The 26,006-nt window shown below is 42.7% G+C and overlaps 1 protein-coding gene across 1 annotated transcript in view; it reads left to right on the top strand.

The window, feature by feature from the left end:
- Positions 1 to 16,211: 16,211 nt before the first annotated feature.
- LOC309555608 (zinc finger MYM-type protein 1-like) overlaps positions 16,212 to 26,006 on the top strand; it is a gene marked incomplete at both ends in the record, with an annotated part of 57,134 nt that continues 47,339 nt past the window's right edge. Inside the window, 1 exon segment of the mRNA XM_082257657.1 lies at positions 16,212 to 16,273. Within this exon segment, the coding sequence (XP_082113783.1) occupies positions 16,212 to 16,273 (62 nt within the window).

The raw sequence follows: 26,006 nt of genomic DNA, 5'->3' as shown, positions 1-26,006 counted from the left end.
TTGAAAAAATAACAATATTTTTAACATTTTTTTATATGAAATTCCCCCCAAAAAAGATGTAAAAAACAATTTTTAAAAAAATTTTTGGCCAATTTGTTTTATGCTACATATGTTTGGTAAAAAAAATCGCAATAAGCGTATTTTTATTGGTTTGCGCAAAAGTTATTGCGTTTACTAACAAAGGGAAAGATTTCTGTCATTTTTGGTGTTTTTTTTTTTAACGCGTAATGGCGGCGATCTGCGATTTTTTTTGCGGGACTGCGACATTGCGGCGGACAGATCGGACCCTTGACTGACATTTTTGACACTTTTGGGGGTACCAGTGACATTACTGCAGTAATCAGTGCTATTTATATGCACTGTTACTGTAAAAATGACACTGGCAGGGAAGGGGTTAATTTTATTTGAGAGGGAGGGGTTAATGTATGCCTGGTGCTTACTGACGTGTAGGGGGGAGGTGACTGAGTGAGTCATGGACAGATCGGATGTCCAGCTATGCTGAACAGTCCGATCTGTCACTCCCTGTCACTATGGAGATCCGCCCGCTGTGTTTACACACAGCGGGCGGATCTCCAGACTCGATCCCCGACGATCGGGTAAGAGCAGCGGCGATCGCCGCTGCTCCTCCCCTGGCCCGACTCCCGCTGTGAATGAAAACAGCGGGAGCGAGCCTCCGGCGGCGCGCAAGCGTCGCCCAGAAGGGGGAGTGTCTGACGACGTAGTACTACGTCGTCAGACGATAACGAGCCACTCTGCCGCAGTAATATTACTGTGAGCAGAGGTAAAGTGGTTAAACAAGCTGAAGTTAGAAGCTGATTGGTTACTATGCACAGCTGCACCAGATTTTGTGTGCACACACATTTTAGTAATTCTCCCTTAACCATCATGGATAGCAGAGATAATGGATAGCAGAAAACTACTGGTTGAGTGATAAGTGATAGGAGACTCAATTGGCTTGAACATGTGCTGAAGATCCCCTGTGTCAGCAGTTGTAAGCATCTATTGCTTCAAGGTGAAGGATCCGAGGAATGCTCAGTGTTCTACATGGAGGTTTTAGGCTTGCTTCATGCCACTGCAAGGTCATTGGCTTTCATTTCACCCCACTGCTGATAGCTATTGAGAGGACAAGCCACCAAAGACCATACTGCCAAGCAAAAGTGTAGCCATTAGTTGGAATATGTCAGGGCAGACGGTTGTCAGAGTTGTAACACAGGCAGGAATTTGAAGCAGACAGAAGCTTAGGCAGATACAGAAAACAGATAGAAGGTAAAGGCAGGCAGCACACTGTTGAACAATAGTAAGCAGGCTGGGGAAGTAACCTAAGTATGGCCCCTTTCACACGGGTGTTATAAATGCTTCATTCGTTCAGTTATTTATTTATTTTTTTTAGAAAATCCGATGAACAACGGAAACCAGACTTCAGTTTTTACATCTGTAGCAGGATTCCCAGGCGTTTTGCTGGTTATGGGTCCGCCAGGGCTACCGCTAACAACAACAGCACATTTAAGCATGTTCTTCAAGTGTGAGCACTGAGACAAGGAACAGTCCAGTATCTTTGGGTTTTTTATGTTTATTGTGAACTTGGATGGGAGAAAGGATGAGTGGATACTCCTCTGGCTCAACTATCTTCAATTTTAGTGGGACAACTGAAAACGCCTATTAGCGCTGACTTGACGCTGGCTGGATGCCGGTCAACGCCAGATGCCGCTGGTTAACGCTGACTTGCTGTCTGTTAACGCTGAACTGACTTCTGGCACTTTCATGTGGCACAAAGTCCTAGTTAAAGCTTCCTTTACCCCTCTTCATTGAGTTAGCTACTTATAAGACTGCTGCATTGCTTAACACTTCAGGGCCCGCACCGGCACCCTCTTTCTCACACACTTATCTTCAGGGCTTAAGCACTGGCACCCCCTTTGCAAGCCCCCTCTACTGGTTAGCTGGCTCCTGGATCCCTCTGACCTTCTGGAGTGGTCCCCTATCCTAGGCAGACCCCTGGGCAGTTTACAGTACTCACAACACTGCTTTCCTAGAAACTTCTGCCCCAGCAGCTCCACTCGGTCATCAGCACACTGGATCCCTCTCTGAAGCTCAGCTCAACTTTCTGTCCTTCAGGCCGATTGCCAAGGACACCTTCACTACCGCTGATAGGAGGAGAGACAGTCGTCACCCTCCTCCTGGAACTCTGCTTCCCGCCAAAGACGCTATGTCACGTGCCCCCTCAGACTTATACCCCATCCCAGGATGCATTGCAGCAAATTCTTCTCTTCTGGGATAGATACAAGCCCTGGTGTGCTTTTGGCCAGGTTTCCTCCACTGTCCAATAAGAGCCCTCATTGGACATAGTGGGAAGACTCCCCAAGCTCAACAGGCACACCTGGAAGCGCATGACAGCCTAGCTGACAATCAGGCCCCCCTGATAAGCAGACAGGGCCTCCCTTATGGTTTTCCTAGCACCTACCTAGGAGGGTGGTACACATCTGTTTGTGTACATCCAATTTTGCATCTGTTAGCAGGGACGTCAATGGGTGACCCCGCCCCTTTGCCTACTTTAGCAGCAGGGCCAAATGACAGCGCTGCTTCTCTCCGGGCTGATTTGGAGCCGGCAAATGACAGATCCAGGTGATGTCATGGGATGACCCTGCCCCTTTACTTTAGCGGAGGGTCTGTTGAAGGAGCGTTACTTGGCATGCTCCGAAACACGTTACCGCCCCGCCCCCGGAGAACGCTGACAGCAGAGATGAGTCACTGGTTGTTAGGATGCCAGCGGGTGCCGGCTTCTAACAAGCAATGCAAAAACAGATGCAAAAACAGACCGTTTGTCTGTTGACATCCGTTTACGTCTGCTTCCGTTGTTTTAATGGCAGAAAAATAGGGCTTTCTTTCGTTTTAAAAAAAATGGATGGTAACAAAGGACAATTGTCAGCAGATGTCAACGAACGATCTTCCGCTAACATCCATTAGCTCATAGAAATACATTGATGTCTGTTTTTCATCCGTCAACAGACAGAGGAAAAATGGTCATTCAGAACGCCCGTGGAAAAGGGACCTAACAGTCAGGATAGCAGAATGTGCAAGAACAGAGGCTAAGGTACACACAATCCACACAATGCATTAGTATTCCATCCCTGAGAAAAGGAGGAGTGCTTAGATGCCATCAGGGATTTATTACAGCAGATACAGGTGCCCACGCAGCAGGTTGAAAGATAAAGACACAGGACAAAGCACAGCGGTACAGAGTGCTAGATAGAAAGACACAGGTTACAGGATTGAATCCAAACAGATTCCTCATGCTAACAATTTCCTATGTTTGCTACTTTCAGGGTTATCACCTGTCAGCATTGCAGAGCACATGTGAAAAAGTTAGAAATAACATATACTACATTTGCATTCATGTACATTGACATGGGGTCCTTACAAAATGCAAAACAACATGTAAAAACTCAGGTCCTGCATGTCAAAGCGTAATTTCTGTCATGCACCAACCCTCTTTGAGTTCCATGGTGGAATAACAATACCTTTGTTGGAAAACAGTTTAGGTGCAAAATTGTGACAAATATTAGATGTACGTAAATGTCTGGTTTAAATGTTACCAAACTAAGTGCATAAAGATTAGAGATAAACCCAGGTCCAAAAGTTCAGTTGATGAGTAACATGTTTTTAGTGTGTGTGTGCCCTCTGCTGGATTTAGATGAAGGTAGAAATTACAGCAGGGGTTACAAATTGGAACACTGAGAAAACATGCCTGCTTGCTATTTACCAAGGCCAGAGATCTGTTCAAGTGGTAGACATGAATGTATATATACAGCGGGAACGTGGGGGAATGCAGTTCCAGCACCTCCAACACTGAATGGAAAGTGTGTAGGGTGTGCTGGGTCTAATGATGCTGGCTGCTGGGGGATCTATCATCAGTGGTGGGGATCTGTTTTTGTGTAAGGGTCTATTTTTTCTGAAGGGGGGACTATTGTTGCTGGCAGGGATCTACTGTTGAGGGAGAAGTATATTGTTGCGGCTGCTTGAGAGTCTATTGATGCTGGCTGCTGGGAGATCTATTGTTGCTGGGGGTGGTATTTTGCTGTGGGTGGTCCATTGTTGCTGTTTGGGGGGGTCTATTGTTCTGTGGTGGAACTATTGTTGCTGGGGTGGGGGTCTATTGTTGTTGGGGTGGGGGTCTATTGTTTCAGGGTTGGGTCTATTGTTGCTGTGGGGGATCTATTGTTGTTGGGGGGGGACCTATTGTTGTTGGGTTGGGGGTCTATTTTTTCTGAGGGAGAATGTTGTTGTGTGAGGGATTTATTGTTGCTGGGGTGGTCTATTGATGCTGTGGGGATTTATTGTTGCTGGCTCCAGGAGATCTATTGTTTTTGGCTCCAGGGGATCTATTTTACTGCTTTTCTTGGTATTATATAAGAACAAATTCTATACAAATGATTAAGCACCACAAAATGATACTTGGGGGCAGTACTGGGAGGTGGTTAGGGAGTGGAACCGAGTGACAGTGCTCAGAGGAGGGTAGGGGGCGGAGACAAGCGGGACTCAGAAGGGGGGAGTTCCTGCACTTTTTCTCTGAGAAAATAAGCCCTGATATACAGTACTGTATATGTAGCGCTACCCCCAGAAGAGCCGCTTGACATAATGCCTCTGTAAACCTGACAGGAGGTGACACACCTTGCTCACCCAGCACTTACCGACACACCTTGGGGTAGTTCAAAGAATTTATTTGAACAGAAACAGCCTGTGGGAAAACAGTTAGTAAGGCAAAGTACCAACAGGCAATAAAACAATATATTGACCCAAAGAGAAAACTGGCTAAATACTCATAATTTCCTATCTAGCAATATACGACTAGTAAATAAAGGCTATTTGGAAAAGCAAAACAGTCTCTTCTCTGGCAGTGGTTGGTGGAGTTATGTGCGTTGACCAGCATTGGTGCGGCCCTTGAAGTAATATCAACAGTCCCAAAAGGAATGGAAGTCAGCTTTGGAAGGGATAAACTCTTACCAGACCCCACTCCTTATAACCGAATGCTCCGAATAACAAAAGGAAATTTGTCCAAATTTTGGAAATTCTAATTGAAATTCAAATTGAATTTTACATCCAATTCCAGTCAAATTTGAACTGTAAACATATTTCTGAAATCAAACTGTGTGTGTTCTTAGAGTACCATTTCAAAATAATGCTGTTTTTGTTAAGCCAAAGACGATTTAAAGAGTCATTGTAATAATTTAATGAAGATTTTTGTTTTGTTTGTTCACTTTGCCACATTCGAATAAAAAAAAAAAATTGGAAGTATTCGATTAGACTGATTCAAAATTTATCAATTCGAACATATTGAATCAAAAAAATCGGTAAATTCAAAAAGAAAATTCTAAAAGACATAAAACTAATTCCGAATACGAATTCCGAATATGAATTGAGTGAATCAACCAAATTTAACGAAGCTAAATATGGAATCTAAATAAAACTATACAAAACAAATTTTTTTTCGTCATACACATGTCTACAGCATACCTCATACCCTCCCAGGGAGTAGATTTTTGATCTCCAAATTAAGATTCTGAGCAACAGTCTCTCTCTGTGCTTCTTGGAAGTGCTGCTTACAGGCAGTCATCAGCAACAGGGTCCTGGCCCTACTCGGTGGCAGTCTCCAGCCTCTGGGTTCGAGACTCACTTGGTAGCAGAAACAGGTAGGGTTGCCACCTGTCCAGGATTCACCCAGACAGTCCAGGTTTTAAATAAGGTGTCCTGGTTTCAGTCCTTCTGAAACCCAAACACATTATTCAGACAGGAACGTGGCTCAGAACAGGGCATGAAAGGAGGGTGAGGGGCACTATGTGCACCATATTACTATTCTCTTTGGAGTGCCCAAAAGTGTCCCAGGTCTGTTACAATTCTATAGTGAATACTAAAACAAAAAAAAAATAAAAAATTACTATGCCCTGCTAAGGTGTTTGGCTTGAAGAAAAAGTGGCAACCCTAAAAACAAGATATACCTATGCTCATATGGTAGCAGTCACCAGAGGCTGGATTTCAGTTTAACTTGAGTGGTCACCGACAGCGGGATTCCCGTCTCACTTGACAGCGCCAGCGGTAACCAGCAGTGGGGTTCCTTACAGGTCTGCAGCTCAATTCCTCTCTCTCTCTCTGGTGTCCACTCACCACGTGTGTGTCTCTCACCCCCAAATCTGCCCAGCTCCTCCCCTTTTTTTTTGTTTCCCCCACATCACTGCCCTTTCAGGTTAATACATACACCACCAAAACGGCTGCCCCGTGGTCTCCTTAAAGTGTTACTAAACCCACAACAGAAAAATCATTGTATATGCAGTAAAGCATGCTTGTTATACTCACTGTGGAAGGGGTTAATCCTCTGCATTGTGTAAAAAGGCTGTTTGATCGGGTCTTCTCAGATTGTCCCCTTCTTTTACTGTCCGCAATCCCGCTGCTGATAGAACAAAACCTTGGGGGCATTCTGCACGTTTGGTGTGCATTGCTGGAGAGTTTTTTTTTTTTCCGGGAAGGGTGCATGTTATTAACACAGGGCCAATCAGCACTATTCATACAGAAGGTCAGGGGTCATGCAGCCTGATAGAACAGTCAGAGGAGAATGAAATCTCCTCCTACAGGTTTTAACCAGTGCTCGGCCAGACACTGATAGAAGTCAAAAGACTGCTAAATACTGCTGATGAGAAAAGGTATTTAGCAGTTTAAATTTACTGAAATAATTGCAATTTAATGTTCTGTGTACTGTAGGAGACCAGATATAGTAAAGACAGGGTCCTGGGTTTAGTAACACATTAACTACTTCCCATCCAGGCGAATTCTGACATGCCTCACCTACATGGAGAAATCATAATTTTTTTGCTAGAAATATACTTAGAACCCCCAAACATTATATTATTATTTTTAATCAGAGGTCCTAGAGAATAAAATGGTGGGTTTTGCAATTTTATATGTCACCTGGTATTTGCACAGCGTTTTATTTTTAATGCAGTTTGGAAAAATTACACTTTAATGAATTTTAGTGCAAACAAGTACAATATAATACCTATTTTTGGTAAACTATAAAGATGATATTAAATAGATACCTAACATGTCATTCTCTAAAATTGTGCACGTTTGTAGAACAACGCTAAATTATGGTACTTAAAAAATCTCCATAGGTGACGGTATATAAGCCTTTACAGATTACCAGTTTAGAGTTACACAGGAGGTCTGGTGCAAGGATTATTGCTTTTGTTATAATATTCATGGTGATACACCTTTTACATATGCATTCTCGACCTACGTATGCGTTCACCTTTGCGTGCAAGTATGGGAAGACAGTGGAGCTTTACATTTTTTTCTATTTTAATAAACCGCTGGCAACAAAAAGTGAGTACACCCCTAAGTCAAAATGTCCAAATTGGGCCCAATGTGTCAATTTTTAGTGTGGCCACCATTATTTTCCAGCACTGCCTTAACCCTCTTGGGCATGGAGTTCACAAGAGCTTCACAGGTTGCCACTGGAGTCCTCTTCTACTCCTCCATGAGGTCATCATGGAGCTGGTGGATGTTAGAGAGCTTGCACTCCTCCACCTTCCGTTTGAAGATGCCCTACAGATGCCCAATAGGGTTTAGGTCTGGAGACACGCTTGGCCAGTCCATCACCTTTACAGTCAGCTTCTTCAGCAAGGCAGTGGCCTTCTTGGAGGTGTGTTTGGGGTCTTTATCATGTTGGAACACTGCCCTGCTGCCCAGTCTCTGAAGGAAGGGGCTCTGCTTCAGTAAGTCACAGTAAATGTTGGCATTAGTGGTCTCTCAATGAACTGAAGCTCCCAAGTGCCAGCAGCACTCATGTAGCCCCAGACCATGACACTCCCACCATCATGCTTGACGGTAGGCAAGACACACTTGTCTTTGTACTCCTCACCTAGTTGCTGCCACACAAGCTTGACACCATTTGAACCAAATAAGTTTATCTTGGTCTCATCAGATCACAGGACATGGTTCCAGTAATCCACGTCGTTCAGCAAACTGTTTGCCGGCTTTCTTGTGCATTATCTTTAGAAGAGGCTTCCTTCTGGGACAACAGCCATGCAGACCAATTTGATGCAGTGTGCGGCATATGGTCTGAGCACTGACAGGCTGACCCCCCACCCCTTCCACTTTTGCAGCAATACTGGCAGCACTCACACGTCTATTTCCCAAAGACAACCTCTGGATAGGACGCTGAGCATGTGCACTCAACTTCATTGGTCGACAATGGTGAGGCCTGGTCTGAGTGGAACCTGTCCTGTTAAACCGATGAATGGTCTTGGCCACCGTGCTGCTGCTCAGTTTCAGGGTCTTGGCAATCTTCTTATAGCCTAGGCCGTCTTTGTGTAGAGCAACAATTATTTTTTTTAGATCCTCAGAGAGTTCTATGCCATGAGGTGCCATGTTGAACTTCCAGTGACCAGTATGAGAGAGTGAGGGTGATAACACTAAATTAAATACCCGCTCCCCATTTACACCTAAGACCTTGTAACACTAACCAGTCACATGACACCGGGGAGGAAACAATGGCTAATTGGGCCCAATTTGGACATCTTTACTTGTACTAACTTATGTTGCTAGCTGTGTATTGAGTTACTTTGAGGGGACAGCAAATTTGCACTGTTATACAAGCTGTACACTCACTACTTTACATTGTAGCAAAGTGTAATTTCTTCAGTGTTGTCACACACATAAAAAGATATAAAAAAAATATACAAAAATGTGAGGGGTATACTCACTTTTATGAGATACTGTATGTATATATATATATATATATATATATATATATATATATATATATATATATATATATATATAAAAATTGGTTTTCTCATCCCTCCTGGGTCTTATGTTTTATTCCTCATTCTCGGGTCTGCTACCAGAGGCCTGGAAGTTTGAGGGTTCTCCGCAGTATCTTACCTGTTCCTAGAACTGCACTCTTCTGGACAGCAATCTCAGATGTCCCACCTGGAATCTGTTAAAGCCACTCCCCCAACTTGGGAGTCACAGCCCCGAGTGCTCCTATTACAACTAGGGCTACTACTGCCTTCACTTTCCACATCCTTTCTAGTTCTTCTTTCAGTCCTTGGTATCTCTTCATCTTCTCATGTGCCTTCTTCCTGATGTTATAGTCACTGGGTATTGCCACATCCACCATGACTGAAGTCTTTTGTTCCTTGTCTACCACCACAATGTCGGTTTGGTTGGTCAGCACCATATTGTCTGTCTGGATCTTGAAGTCCCACAGGATCTTAGCCCTGTCAATATCAACTACCCTTTGTGGTATCTCTCCTATCTGGACTTAGGCAGGTCCAATCCATATTCTGCACAGATGTTTCGGTACACAATCCCAGCAACTTGGTTGTGTCTTGTGTATGCTGTTCCTGCTAACTAAGGATGATCGAACTTTTGAAAAGTTTGGTTCGGCCAGAACATCCGAACTTCCCGAAAGTTCGGCCCGGATTTCAGAACCCCATTGAAATCAATGGGACCCGAACTTCAAAAAACACCATTTTGAAGCCCCAAAACCCAATAAATGCCCCTAAAAAGTGCCTAGGGTTCTGGGTCATGCCCCATTAACTATTAATCACACAAAAAAAAGTTCTTAAAAATTGTCATTTTTGATAAAAAAGCCAATTATTGAAAAAAAAAAAAAAAAAAAAAGAGAGATTTTTTGATTTTGACTTTGGATTTGGTATCTGGGGGGTCTAAAATGTGGGCATGTGAAGTATCAGCTCTGTAGCATGTCCAGAACCATGAAAAAAAAAAAAAGATAATTTTTCAGTAGAACTGGGATGTGGTTCGGGAGCCTCCTTTAACTTTAACACCTATATGATCTTTTTTTCTGGTTCTGGACATGCTACAGAGCTGAAACTTCACAGGTACACCTTTTAGACCCCCCAGACACAAAATCACACAAAAAAGTTCTTAAAAATTGTCATTTTTGATAAAAAAAGCCAATTATTGAAAAAAAAAAAAAAAAAAGAGATTGTACCACTATACACAAGTTCAGATGTTTTGCCTGCCTCAAAAGAACCCCAAAAAATGCCAAAAAAAACCGCTAGCGTCAAAAAAAATGCCCAGGTGTGTTTTTGCTGGCATTTTTTGGGGGGTTTTGGAGGCAGGCAAAACATCAGAACTTGTGCACAGTACCACTATACACAAGTTCAGATGTTTTTCCTGACTGCAAAGAACCCAAAAAAATGCCTTCTATTAAACGGGCAAGGTGTTACAGCAGAGAAGCCATATTCCTGCGCTTAAAGTTTTCTAATACAAACAATCTTTTTTTTTTTTTATGGTTCTGGACATGCTACAGAGCTGAAACTTCACATGTACACTTTTTAGACCCCCAGATCTGAAATCCAAAGTAAAAATAAAAAAAAATCTCTTTTTTTGTGATTTTGAGAACTTTTTTGTGTGATTTTGTGTCTGGGGGGTCTAAAAGGTGTACCTGTGAAGTTTCAGCTCTGTAGCATGTCCAGAACCCCAAAAAAAGATCATATAAGTGTAAAAGAGGGGTCCCACCATCCCTGCTCTACTGAAAAAATATCTTTTTTCTGGTTCTGGACATGCTACAGAGCTGAAACTTCACATGTACACTTTTTAGACCCCCCAGACACTAAATCCAAAAAAAGTCATGCCTGCCTCCAAAAATGCCCGATAAATGCAAGAAAAAAGCCGTAGAGAAGCCGTATTCCTGTTCTAATAAAAATTATAAGAAAATGCTAATTTTTGGGGGGTTCTGGACATGCTACAGAGCTGAAACTTCACATGTACACTTTTTAGACCCCCCAGATACTCTTTTTGTTTTTTTTTTTAATTTTTCAATAATTGGCTTTTTTTATCAAAAATGACAATTTTTAAGAACTTTTTTTTGTGTGATTTTGTGTCTGGGGGGTCTAAAAGGTGTACCTGTGAAGTTTCAGCTCTGTAGCATGTCCAGAGCCAGAAAAAAAAAAGGATTGTTTGTATTAGAAAACTTTGAGCACAGGAATATGGCTTCGCTGCTGTAACACCTTGCCGGTTTCAAAGCAGGCATTTTTTTGGGTTCTTTGCAGTCAGGAAAAACATCTGAACTTGTGTATAGTGGTACTGTGCACAAGTTCAGATGTTTTGCCTGCCTCCAAAACCCCCCAAAAAATGCCAGCAAAAACACACCTGGGCATTTTTTTTTTTTTGATGCTAGCGTTTTTTTGGCATTTTTTGGGGTTCTTTTGAGGCAGGCAAAACATCTGAACATGTGTATAGGGGGTATATATAGACATATATGTCTGAATATATACCCCTAGACATATATAGGTGTGATAGTAGCAGAAATATATTCCTGTAAATGATTTCATTAGCGCAAGCATTTATTTCTGCTACTATCACACCTATATATGTCTAGGGGTATATATTCAGACATATATGTCTATATATACCCCCTATACACATGTTCAGATGTCATGTCTGACATCAAACATGTCCTCAAAAAAGCACTGGCAGTGGCAGCCCCTGCAGCATAAAAAATGCTTGCTGGTGAGAAGCCATATTCCAGTTACGAAGCTATTCAGAGAAATGATCATTTCTCTTTAGCGGTCACCCTGCTATGGAAGGGTTTTGTCACCCTGCCATAGCAGTCACTGCCAGTTAACCCTACACTACACTACGGTCCCCTTACACTTAACACTTTCCCTACAGAAACTCAATTTTTAAAGCTAACTTAAGTGTAAAGGAGCACTCTAACTACACTAGATATCCCTTTCCTCACACTAATAAATGCTAAATGACACTTTTAAAGTAAAATTAACAGAACTGCTTCCATTCTCTTCCATGTCCAGTATAACAATGCTAGGAATATGGCGGGGGCGATCTTATATACTGGGGGGCATATTCACTAATGATTGGTCTAAGGACCCCCTAGTCACTCCAATCACATTCCTAGCATTCTCCTGCCCCCCTCAATTGGCTTTTGCTAATGGTTCTGGTCTAATCACTGGCTTTTAAAGCCCATTTCCTGAAGCATTGCATTTTGGGCGGTTCTGGTTGCCGAATTCCGAACTTTTTGGGAAAAAAGTTCTAAATTCGGCCGAACCTCGAACACCCAATGTTCGGGCCGAACCGATGGTGGACCCGAACCGTTCGATCATCCCTACTGCTAACATCTTGCATCCAGCTACTAGGTGCTGGACTGGCTCAGCTGCCTCTTTGCACAATCTGCACCTTGGGTCTTGCCTAGTGTGGTAGACTCCAGCTTCTATTGATCTGATGCGGAGTGCCTGTTCCTCTGCTGCTAGGATTAGTGGTTCAGTGCTGTCTTTCAATCCTGCCTTTTCCAACCACTGGTAGGATTTTGTCATGTGAGCCACATCCACTATCTGCTGGTGGAACACCCCATAAAGAGGTTTGTCTTACCAAGAAACCTCCTCTTTTTCTGCATCCTCTATCTGTTGAAGTCTCAGGCATTCCCTTAGCAGTTCATCTTTGGGAGCCATCTTCGTGATATACTTGTGGATGCTTTATGTTTCATCCAGGACTGTGGCCCTGACACCCATCAGGCCCTGACTTCCTTCCTTCCGGCAGGCGTACAGTCTCTGGGTGCTGGATATATAATATATATATATATATATATATATATATATATATATATATATATATATATATATATATGTATACTGTATATATTACATATTGTACATATAGTATATTTGTAGAGCCCACCCTTGTAAGAGTAGCCAAATTTGATTGTAGGATCCTTCTGCCAGTGGTGATACTCCAAACCACAACCACACAGTAGCTTTTTATTGAGCTGCAACTCTAGAAGAGAACAAGTTAGTGACTAGTCTAATCCGATGCAGACACACATGATCAGTGACAGTGGAAAATACATGTAGTCTCCTTGCCCTAAACAGGGCCTTTTAGCCTAACTTTAGTTTATGGCTGGGTGGTAGTCAGCCCAGGCCAATTGTGTAGTTCTTCATTTGGTCTTCCCTAAACGTAGTGGTGTTGTAATTTCTCACTGTCGCCAGTATTACTGCCCATATTATGAGATTTCATAAACAAGACTGAGTTTTGAATATTTATATTTTTTTCAGCCAAACCATTAGTAGGTTTATACTACTGGTGCAAGCTGTGGGAGGATATACATATTTGGGACAGGCCATGTTCTCGCTCTCTTCCCCTGGACTTAGGCATGGAACTCTGCTGTTAGGCCCAACAGCCTGTTTGGGGCCTAACATGTGCGGAAGTGGTTCTAAAGCTGAGCCAAGGAGAAATCCAGGGGAGGCTCCTTGCTGAAGAGAGCCAGGAGGATGGCTAGTCTCTCAGAAGGGCCTGGCCATTCACTTGGAAAGAGTACTGAAATTAGGGAGCATGCTTACTGCTTAAAGGTACTTGCTTAAAGGTTCTGACAGCTTGAAGCTGGATATTGATCTGAATAATACCTGGTGATACTACCATGTTATTTTTGGCACACATCCTGTTATGGGGTGGCAACGCCTTATTCCTGTCTCCCAGTCTCTAAGTTGTGCTATAGTGGAGACTACATTTCAATGCACATTATGCAGGCATGGTCCTCTGTTGTTACCAGCTGGAAAACAGCCAATAATATGCAACAAAGGATGAAAAAAAGTATTATATTTTAACCACTTTTAACCACTTGCTTACTGGGCACATATACCCCCTTCCTGACCAGGCCAATTTTCAACTTTCAGCCCTGTAACACTTTGCATTGCGCGGTCATGCAACACTGTACCCATATGACATTTTTATCATTTTGTTTTCACACAAATAGAGCTTTGTTTTGGTGGTATTTAATCACCACTGGGTTTTTTATTTTTTGCTAAACAAACAAAAAAAAGACTGAAAAAAAAAAACAAAAACATTTTTATAGTTTGTTTTTGCAAACTGGTAATTTTTCTCCTTTATTGATGTGTGCTGATGAGACTGCACCGATGGGCACTGATAGGCTGCACTGATGAGGCTGCACTAATGGGCAATGACACATATGCTGCTTCACTGATGGGTGGCACTGATAGACTGCACTGATGGCACTGATGGGCACTGATGAGGCAGCACTGGTGGGCACTGATAGGTGGCACTGAAGGGCACTGATAGACAGCACTGATAGGCAGCACTAAAAAGTGACACTGATGATGAGGCACTCAAGGGCACTGATTGGCAGTACTAATGGGCACTGACAGGTGGCACTGGTGGACACTAATTAGCAGTACTGATGGGCACTGATAGATGGCACTGGTGGGCACTGATTAGCAGCACTGGTGGGTGCTAAGGGGATCGATATCCCTCTAACAGAAGCCGGTTAATGGCTTTCCTCTTTTTTCCTCACTCTGTCAGTGTGAGGGAAAAAAAAGCAGGTAACTGGCTTCTGTTTACTCCTGTGACCAGCTTTCATTGGTTGACAGCTGATCGTGTGGTAAAGGGCCCACTGTGATTGGCCCTTTACCCTGATCTGTGATCAACCGAGTCCCAAAGGAGCATGTGGGTAGCATGAGAACAGGAGGACATCCATGGCAGCTGGTCTGAAGGGGCTTGACCGAAACACCAACAGAACACAATAGCTCAGCAGGGGAGATTTCTGTACTAACACAGCATAGTTAGTACAGTGCCTCCTCCTGAGCTCCTCAGTTTTTTTTTCCGTGCAGCCAGCTGGGTTTACATCTTCTTTAAAAAATGCTAGAGAAAACTTCTTGTTCAATTTTTCCATAGATTGAATGGTGAAATCTGAATTTGCTATATACAACTCCACATTTGTACTCATTTTCTGAGTTCAGTTTGAATGAATGAGCTTTTTTGTCTTCAGATTGTGAACCTGTCAGTTAGCTTTAGCTGCCCATGCACTACTAGGATTTTGATGGTTTGATTTTTTTCATTGTTAGTGTGATCAAATCAATTTTTCATTTCAAGTTTAGTGACGAGAAAATTCAAAAGAATAGGTATTGAGTTTATTACTTTCTAGTCTGGCAAATGGTGTTCAGAGGTTTGGCAAGATTGTAGTATTTCCCCCAGTATCACTACAAATATTGTTCTTTTGCACCATTTCTATGTTTTGGCAGTGGAACTTTGAAGCAAGCACTTCAGCATTAGGAGAATTTTATATTTGACTGTTACAATAGGGTGGGGCAATAAACTGTCTTTGCTAAGATATCTGCTCCTTCCCTGTATTTATTTAATATTTAGGATAAACAGACAATTTCTCTAACTCACCGGGTTTCCACTGTTTCAGAACACTGGCAACCTCGGCAGACAACAAAGGCCTACAAAGTTCATAGCACCAGTTACTTTGATTGCACTCAATCTTGTTAGACAACACGCTTTGCCTATGGAGTTGGGTATTTCTGCTATTGAAGACCCTACAGGACTCATTTGGTCTTTCTTTAAAGTCTATCAAAGTGGTTGTTTTCATGCTCACTTACAAAACTGTTACCAGGTGTTTCCTTTTTAGAAAGATACACAATGCTCTTGCATGTAATTCTTACTTTTGGTTAGGCAGTTCCTGAAAAGACTTCAGATGCGGTATTTCAATACTGCTATTGGATCCCATATTGCATTCAACATGTTATGTGCTATCTTTATTGCAATGGAATCAATCTGTTCTTCTGCATATGAAACTCCTTTTTTCAAAACTGCCTTCCCACTCTGTTCATGTTGGTTTATCATGGTAGAATGTTAACTTGTTGGACTGAATTGTGTGTATTTTTTTTTTTTTTCTTTGAAAGGTCAAGAAAAATCAACAGGGTCAGGTTTGGTGGTTATCATTTCATGCCTTAGGTCATCCACATTGCCCAGTATAGCTAATTCAGCAATTTGAACTATTCACAAGGCTTCCCTTTCTTTTTCTGTCACATGTTGATTGCTCTCTTTTATCAGATTCTTAATTTAAATCTGTCCTTAAAAGATGTTTGCCTCATTTAGGCTCGGTTGACACTTATTCGACTTGTCATGTAACTTTAGACACATAAAGTCGCACGACAAGTCGCAGCTGCTTGTTTCAGTTGCACCCGTTCGGATCTATGTGACTTTGTAAAGGTTCCTGCACTACTTTGATGCGAATTTGATGCAACTTGAGTGCCAGAGAATGTAAATTCACATGAAAGTCACATCAAAGTAGCACGCTAAATTGCGTGGCTTTGGAGTCGCACTAGTGTGGACGGAGCCTTAGGGCTTAGTTCTGCAAAATATTACTTTTCACTCTTTTCGAAATGGCGCAGCACCATTTGCAGCTGCTTCATTGGGGTTTCATCAAGTCTGCATTTAGTGCTGGGTAAGTGGGAGGCTACAAGTTTCAAGCTTTACATTTGTCTTGTGTTTGCATTTATTATTCATGTCTTCTCTTATTCCATAGTTCAAAGAAAATAGTATAGATAGTTGGGCATATGCTTTCTCAGTGTCACGTACCTGATCCGAGGCCGAGATGCAGAGAGGGCTCCCCTTGCGGCTGAGTGCGGCACACCCCTGAGGTTGAGACAGAGGGTGTAGCGCCCACAGAAGCACTGGTTGCCGGCAGGGTCCTGATGGTAGACAGGCAGTCTCTAGCAGAGTGCTGGGCAGGAATACACCGGACAGTCCAAGGAGGAACCAGGAACAACCAGGCAGTAGGTGTAAGACCGGCCGGGGGTCAAACACAGGAAGCTGCAACAGGTGCAAGCCAAAGGTATAGCAGGAAAGCCAGAAGCAGACAAGTCCGTGGGAAAGCCAAGATCAGGTACTGGAGGGCAGGTAGACAGGAAGCAAGTCCGTGAGCCAAGCCGAGATCAGATAACGGGAGAGCCAAACTGGAGCAGGGATGGTCAGACGAAGCCGAGGGTCAAGCCAGGAGAGAGAGCAGACAGGTCAGGAACAAGCCGGGTCAAACTGGAATCCAGGAAGTAGCAATGCTCAGGAAACAGGAAGAGCTGAAGACAATCCAGCAATCTGATGGGCTGAGCAGAGCCCTTTTATAGGCCAGTGAATTCGTCTATGGCCTGAGTCCATTGCGGCCATGGGAAGTACTGGCAAAGTTGCCAGTTTGCAGCACAGCCATTTCACTGACAATGAGTCTATGGCCTGAGTCCATTGCGGCCATTGGAAGTACTGGCGGAGTTGCCAGTTGCAGCATGGCTGTTTCCCTGACACTCAGCAGAGAGAATTTGGTTTTTCCTCCTGTCAAAATTCAAGCTTTCATGCAGGATACATGGGGTGTGTATTGGAAACAGCTAATTATTCATGAATCCTATTTATTCTTCACCTGGAAAAATATCATTTGGGCAGGTTCCAACCCTTAGACCTTCTTATTAACATGGAAATTGTTCTGTCCACAAGTACGTTGTGCTTGCCACTGACTTCTATTGTTTTCTCTGAACTGGTGCTACGGTTTTTGTGGTTTTCTATGCCTGGGCTTCAATTATTGGTAAGGTTATAATAAAATATGAAATTATTGAAATGCTGACTATGCTCAGTTTTTGTGGCTCCTCATTTGGCCATTGTGGACTGGTTGGTATCATCAGAGGTCTCTTTAGCAGTGTTTTGGTGCATTTTCTCAGATATTAGATATTGATAACACCATTTTCAGTGCTAGTTTGTAAAGCATGATTGTTTAGGTGGTGTGGGGCCAGGTTTGTTACCTGGCTTTTGGGCAATTCTGCCCACTTTGTGGGTGAACAGTGGTTGGTAAACTGTAATTTGGATGGTGTAAGATATTGCTGCTTTTGCCTTGATGACTAAGCATGTTGGTCTATTAATGATTAACAGTCGTTCCATTTGGTAATAAAGGGTATCGTTTTTTAACCCAATAAAGGGGCCCCATCCTAATGGTTTCCCACAACCTTTGTCATGTTCAGTAGTCAACCGTGCTTGTCACAAATACCATTTTATGTGATAAACAAAAATTCATGCCATATAATGTGCTTTACACCTAATAAAATGTGAACAAAAATATGAAACAATGTATAAAATCCCATACACATATTATCAATGTGCAAGTGCAGGTGCTCTAAATAAAGTATTAGACTTGGTGCTTGATTCCACTAGTGCATTTAGTGCCCCACATGAACTTGCACTCACTGGATGTATATGACCTTCTATCACTAGTATGGTCAGATGTGCTTGTGGGGCATGTCCACTTTAAATACAGTACTTAGTGTTAAACTTACTTGATGTTAAAAATTTGATAATACCACTCCTTGGGAAATTTTAGGAAGGAATCCCATAGTATAAAAATCGTTTTTGGAATTTATTAAATAAAAGGTAAGGAATAGACTCACTTGTTATAGTGCTGGTTTTAACCTGGCATCTGGTGTGTACAGCATTGCTTGTTTTTAAACGCAGCCCGCCATTCAGCTTCCATGCTGGGAAGTGCAGCTTGGGTCCCTGTCCAAAGATGGCATTGGAAGAAGTTACATCACGATTACGCGGGTAAAGCTCCAACACATTTCTACCTGATTGGTTGTCCCCAGGAAGCTATGGTTTGAGTTGTGTTGACACTGGTACACATTACAACTGCAACTGTCAATTTTTAGAGTGTTAATTATTTTCTTTGTTGCAGATACAGTAAAACCTTGGTTTGAGAGTAACTTGGTTTAAGAGCGCTTTGCAAGACAAGCAAAATTTTCAAATAAATTTTGACTTGATATACAAGCGATGTCTTGATATACAAGTAGCCTCAAGTCACAGCTGAGTATAAAAGAGAAGAGAGGCGCCTCTAACTGTAGCAATATGGTTAGATTTAATGAAGGTACAACATTTAGCAACTCACATGGTTGATGATTGGAACAGGCACATCTAAGGATGCAGGCATCCAGGCTAAAGTTGTCCACATAGACCATCCTCTGCACCGCCATCTACATCATCCCTTCCATGCTGCCCCTCGCTTTCAGATCGCTTTACTGCAGGGGGGTCTTCCCGGTCAGGATTACAGACTGGCAGCTGGCGGTGCAGAAGATAGTCTATGTGGACAGCTTTACCCCGGATGCCTGCATACTTAGATGTGCCTGTTTTACTCATCAACCATGTGAGTTGCTAAATGTTGTACCTTCATTAAATGGAACCATATTACTACACTTAGAGGTGCCTCTTTTCTCTTTGATACTCTGTAGCTCCTGCTGGATTTTGCTTCTAATCCCCTTGTGGAAGCGGATATTTGTGGATGGACATTTTATGGTTATATAACCTATCGCAATGCTATAATCTTTTTATATGGCCTATAAACTGAAGGACTTATGAATAAATGGTTGTGGAACGAATCACCTGAGTTTCCATTATTTCTTATGGGGAAATTTGCTTTGATATAAGAGTGCTTTGGATTACAAGCATGTTTCCGGAACAAATTATGCTCGCAATCCATGGTTTTACTGTATATAAATAAATATATTTTTTATTTGTCATGTGTTTACTTATTTAGGCTTCTGAATACGCCCAGAGGAAAGGGTGAAATGTACATCAAGTGAGGACAGTCGAGGGCGATTTACTCAGCCATCCCACTTGACGTAGCGGCTGTTTGGAGTTGCACACATGCTTTTATGGTTCTATGCTAATGTATATGCAATTGCAATAATCTAACAAAACAATATCACACTACAAACATTTCTCCCATCCTTTCCCGCATGATACAAATGCTGTCTTTAAAACTGGAGTCCAACTGGAGGAGTGGAGGAGGAGTAAAAGGGGAGACCACACACCCATACTCAATACCTGTCTGTATGAGAAAACCATACATTGTTTCCTGGAGATTATAATTGAAGGAAGAAGAAAGGAGATACCACACATTGGTACACGATCAGTGCCTGTTTTACACCTATTGTTGGTGAAAAGAGGAACAAAGGAGGGGAGCACGTCTTTGTGACACCTCACTGGAACAGGATTCACCAATATATATGTATACTTTACTTTACCAAGCATGGATCACTTTATAGCCTGAATGATATTTATGGACTATGAATTGTATTGACATTTTTGGATTGTCTTATATGAGTTTATAGGAGTCATTTTTACAACACAGGGCGGCGTTGTAGTATTTTTGAAACAACATCCCAGGGTATATAGCACCTACACTGCAGCAGCAGCCATATTTTAATTTATTGATATTTTTGATTTAATTAAGGACCATAGCGTGGGTGCATTAGCACAATAAGTTCTGCCACTTTACTCCACTAATCCGTCTGTCAGGGGAGCCACGTGCTGCAGCTGTCAGAGATGAAACTGACATGCTCAGTGCCCAGCCAGCACAGTCCCACCACCTCACCTGCCCGCCTGTTCTACAGCCTGAAAAATGGAAGAGGAGGGAGGCTAGGTCTGCTCCACCTCCCCCTTGTTCCCCTGTGTCCACCCACAACCCCTAGCATGCAGCCAATGCTGTGCCTGTGAAGCGGTTTGTGTGGGCGGGAATTTTGAAGCAGTGCTCCTGATGTTGTTGCCTGAGCCTCTGGGTGAGTGAGCAGTTTGTGACTGAACTCTCCCCTCTCTCTCTTCCTTCCTTCCATATGACGTAGTGATCCTTCCTGCATTCTATGTACTATATTGATACCTACTTCCTGCCTTCCATGTGCCATAGTGATCCTTCCTTCCTGCCTTCCATGTACCATAGTGATCCTTCCTGTCTTCAATGTACCATAGTGATCCTTCCTGCCTTCTATGTATCATAGTAATCCTTCCTTCCTGTATTACATGTACCATAGTGATCATTCCTGCCCCCCATGTACCATAGTGATGCTTCTTTCCGGCCTTCCATGTGCCGTAGTCATCATTCCTGCCTTCCATGTATCATAGTGATCTTTCCTGACTTCCATGTGTTGTAGTGATCCTTCCTGCTTTCTATATGCCATAGTGTTCCTTTCTGCCTTCCATGTATCATAGTGATCCATCCTGCCTTCCATGTACCAAAGTGATCCTTCCTGCCTTTCCTGTGTCATAGTGATCCTTTCTGCCTTCCATGTACCATAGTGATCTTTCCTGCCTTCCATATACCATAGTGATCATTCCTTCATTCCATTTACCATAGTGATCCCTCCTTGCTTTCTTCCATGTAATATAGTGATCCTTCCTGCCTTCCATATGCCATAGTGATCCTTCCTTCCTGCCTACCTGTACCATAGTGATCTTTCCTGCTTTCCATATACCATAGTTATCCTTCCTTCATGCCTTCCATGTACCATAGTAATCCTTTCTTCTTGCCTTCCATGTAGCATAGTGATCCCACCTTCCTTTCTTCCATATACCATGGTAATCCTTCCTTTCATATAACAGTGATCTTTCCCTCTCTCAAATCTCTCTCCCTAAAGATTGGTTCACACTGGAACACAGTGCAGGAAAGGGGAGGTTTACTAACCCTACTACCACTAACGTGAATCAGCCCTAAGTGTTATGTTGCATATTTCTGACATTTGTGATAAGATTTCCTTCTGATTTTCATTTGTTTAAGCAATGCTGCACTGTATACAGTCACAAGGCTCAGGTTCTGTTTAATCATCCCTCTTTAATCCCCCCTACTAGACCATGACCATTATTTGCTACTATGTGCTACAGGTACCGCAGTACCTATTTTTTGGCTCCATCCCAGGGTTCCCAAGGTCCTTCATAATCCTCAATTTTAAGCTCTCTGTCTATTTTACAGTGCAAAACTATATGCATTGGAAGTATTTTTTAAATTATTGTGTTGATACTTACAGTATTTGGATGCCTGAGACTCCAGCTTGTGGCACATCAATCAAAGCATATTTCATAGGTACAAGGAAGCCTAGGTTTTGTTTAACCCCCCTCCCACTATCATGTTTGGCCACCCCCGTTTTTTGCTGCAGCCCGGCGCAGGTGAAAAAAAAAATAATAATTTGCAGCCAGCATAATTGCGGCTGCAGCAAACCTGCAAAAGAAAAAAATAATTACCACTGATTACACGTTAATTTAGGTTTATGTCCACTATACAGCTATGATTGTATAACACTATGGGTGATATCTAAGAAACTGGGAAGTGATGAGTTCAACTACTTTTCAACCAGATGTTCTCTTTTGGTCCTTTTTATTTTAATTTCGGACCTTTTTCAATTGGGAATACAATGCAGAGTGATTTGACAATTAAAATTAACTGAAGTCCTTTAAATCCTATGACCTATCTCTGCTTGTTGCAGAGGCAATATTCTCCTTTTATCACCATCAAATGTAGGAGCAGTTTCTTTAATGCCTTGTTATGGCTGGGATAGGGTGCTGCTTCTCATTCTTTTTACAGAACTTGCTTTTTACTGATTATGTTTTTTTTTTAAATGGTTGAAATTTTTACATGCAAATGGATCATAGTCAATAGGGAAAACTTAATCTGCTTTAATAATTGTGGCCGTATGTGAAGTCTTCCAAAAACCTTTGTTATACTGTATGCTTATAGCAGTTTCCTTTTTTTCAACATTCAGCAAAGCATTCATCCTGTTGCAGAGGCCAACTTTCCATGTTCAGCTTATTCCACTGTGTGCTTAGACACAGGCATTTACATGCATGGAAAAAATACAGTTTTTTTTCTTTCTTTTTTTTAAATATATTCTAGTGCTGTTAAAATGATTGGAGCATTCGAACTGTCAATCAAATGTCTAAACCAGTTGTGGCTTTTAACTCTACCAGTACTCTGAAAGGAATCTTCTGTTCCAGCCGATTAGCTTTTTCAATAAAAGAAAGGCAAGTCTTGTTTGGCCTTGTGCCTCACAGCTGTTGGAGCATGACTTCTTGCTAGCTGCTGCCTATTAACCCAGTATGAACTCACTTACCAAGCACACCTGCCACAAGGAGCCTTTGATAGAGCTATAGCTGCTGCTTAGTCAGATGTGTTTGAAAGTCCACATATTGTTTATCTAATACTGTAATAAACCAAATGCACAATGTGTAAACCTATAATAAAATAAATATTTAGTCTCCCATTGCTGATTTCTTTTTGGAGATGCTATTTACGTGGCTTTCAGACTAAAAAGTCAATGGTGGCATCCTCTATGTTTTAGTCTTGGCAACATTTCAAATAATAATAGTTTCTGTTGCTTGGTAATGGAATGGTAGCTTCAACTCACTTTCTTTAAGCAACTAATCGTCCTTGTTTGTTCTGACTCAACTACGGGGCCATAAGCTTTATCTCCAGCTTCATAGGTCCTGGTGTTCTATTTATCCCTTGCATCCATTCAGACAGTTTAACTTGATGAATAAATAGCTACTGTTCCCTTAAAGTTGCTCTTCTGTCAATTTTTCATCTTTCCATCTATTAAATCCTCTGCCCTTGTTGTTTTAATTTTGGATAGGTAAACATTTTATTTTCTGCCAGTAAATACCTTATACAGCCCACTTCCGCTTTCTTATCTGGTAAAAAGCCTAGGCTAATCTCTCTCTTCCCTCCCCAAAAAAACACACCTCCAAGACGACCACTGCATTGCTATAGAAGCTGACGGTAAATGTGATGGACTGACCAAGCATGTCTCCAGACCTAAACCCTATTGAGCATTTGTGGGGCAACCTCAAACAGAAGGTGGAGGAGTGCAAGGTCTCTAACATCCACCAGCTCCGTTATGTAGTCATGGAGGAGTGGAAGAAGACTCCAGTGGCAACCTGTGAAGCTCTGGTGAACTCCATGCCCAAGAGGGTTAAGGCAGTGCTGGAAAATAATGATGGCCACACTAAATATTGACACATTGGGCCCAATTTGGAAATTTTGACTTAGGGGTGTACTCACTTTTTTTGCCAGCGGTTTAGACAATAATGGCTGTGTGTTGAGTTATTTTAAGGGGGCAGCAAATTTACACTGTTATACAAGCTGTACACTCACTACTTTACAATGTAGCATTGTCATTTCTTCAGTGGTGTCACATGAAAAAATATGTAGCATCCTCCTAGGTAGGTGCTAGGAAAAAGCATATAGGTGGCCCTGTCTGCATATCAGGGAGGCCTGAACATTTAGTTAGGCTGTCACATGTTTCCAGGTGTGGCCTGTTGTGCCTAGGGAGTCTCCCCACTGTTTCCAAGGAAGGCTCTTATTGGACAGTGGAGGAAACCTTGCCAATAGCACACCAGTGCTTATGGCTATCTCAGTGGGTGGAGTTTGCCACAATGCACCCTGGGATGAGCTATAAGAGGGGAGCATGTGACAGAGCGTCTTTAGCGAGAAGCAGAGTCTCAGGAGGAGGGTGATGGCTGTCTCTCCTCCTGTCAGCACAAGTGAGAGTGTCCTGGGTGGTCGGCCTAGAGGATGGAGGTTGAGCTGAGCTGCAGAGGAGGGATCCAGAGTGCTGTGGACCGAGTGGAGCTGCTGGACAGAGGTTTTGGAGAAAACAGTATCGTGAGTACTTGAGACTGCCCAGGGGTCTGCCTAGAAGAGGGGACCCATCCAAAAGGTCAAGGGGATCCAGGAGACAGCTAACCTGTGGAGAAGCTGTAGAGAAAGGGGGTGCCAGTGTTTAAGCCCTGAAGATAAGTCACTAGAAAGAGGGTGCCAGGTGGGCCCTGAAGTGTTTAGCAGCGCAGCAGCAGTACAAGTAGCTATCTCAACAAGGAGTGCTTAAGGGAGCTAAAGAAAGGACTTCTTTATGTGAGAGCAGTCAAAAGTCAATTTGGAGTTAACAGGCAGCAAGCCAGCATTAACCAACGTCAACCGGCATTGACCGGTGTAACGTTAAAAAACCCTACCTCATGAAAATTCCCTACCCTTGTCACTTCCTGTGCACATACGTCATGGAACAGCTGAGCAGCTTACCACTGCGCATGCTCACAGCTCCGGAGGGTAGAACCTATGTAATTGAACAGCTGAGCAGCTTACCATTGCGCATGCTCACAGCTCCGGAGGGTAGGGAATTTTCATGGGTAGGGTTTTTTAACGTTACACCGCATCAGCTGTTGCCGCAGGTACATTAAATCATCTCCGCTGCAACATTAAATCATCTCCGCTCCTACCCCTGTGACTTCCCTGATCTCGGCTACTAAATGTAAAAGCGGCAGGTGTATGAAAATATAAATCACGGAGATCTCGGCTCCGTGATTTATATTTTCATAGACCCGCCGCCGCTTTTACATTTAGTAGCCGAGATCAGGGAAGTCACAGGGGTAGGAGCGGAGATGATTTAATGTTGCAGCGGAGATGATTTAATGTACCCGCGGCAACAGCTGATGCGGTGTAACGTTAAAAAACCCTACCCTGTGAACATTCCCTACCCTCCGGAGCTGTGAGCATGCGCAGTGGTAAGCTGCTCAGCTGTTAAATGACGTAGGTGCACCGGAAGTGACGAGGGTAGGGAATTTTCACAGAACACCGGCATCTAGCCATCGTCAAGTCAGCGCCAAGAAGCGTTTTCAGTTGTCCCTAGCAAATTGTGCATAGTTGAGCCAAAGGAGTATCCCACTCATTCCCTTCTCTCATCCAAGTTCTCAATAAATACAAAAAACCAAAGTTACTGGACAGGTCATTGTCTTAGCGCTCACACTTGCAGGAACATGCACAAGGGTAGTTTTGTTGCACCCGGTGGCCCAGGGGGACCCATATCCAGCAAAACTGCTGGGAATCCTGCTACAGATATAATAAAATATTTACAAAAATGTGATGGGTGTACTCACTTTTGGTGAGATACTGTGTGTGTGTCTGTGTGCCTCTATGTAAATCCAGGAAGTGAACAGTCAACAGCTTCAGCTGTCCACAGTAATAATGGCTTCAGCCAGACTTAGTGGAGGGAGATTTCTGCAGCATATTTGGCAAGTACAGTATCACAGTATATTGGAGGGAAGCTTCAGAATGGCAAAGATGTTTTTAATTACATTTATGTGAGCAGACTGTAGTTCCTCTTTAAGGCTCCATTTCTGCTCACTATGACTTCCAGGTACCTTTCATTATGTTCTTCCGCCCAGCTTTACAGACGTCTTGCGTCACTTGGACTTCCCCTTACATATTACCAGGCGTGGCTTCTTCACAGGGATAGGACCTATCCCTCTGTAGTATGGCTGCCTCCAGCAAGATATTAATTAAGTTGTTTTGCAAGAAACTGAAAGAAGGAACCAGCTGTCAGAGCATGTTAGTC

The sequence above is a fragment of the Pelophylax lessonae genome (genome assembly GCF_965119305.1).
Source record: "Pelophylax lessonae genome assembly, chromosome: 5".
Lineage (NCBI taxonomy): Eukaryota > Metazoa > Chordata > Amphibia > Anura > Ranidae > Pelophylax > Pelophylax lessonae.
Note: the sequence above shows the minus strand (reverse complement) of the source record. Positions and strands in the feature narration are given on the sequence as shown.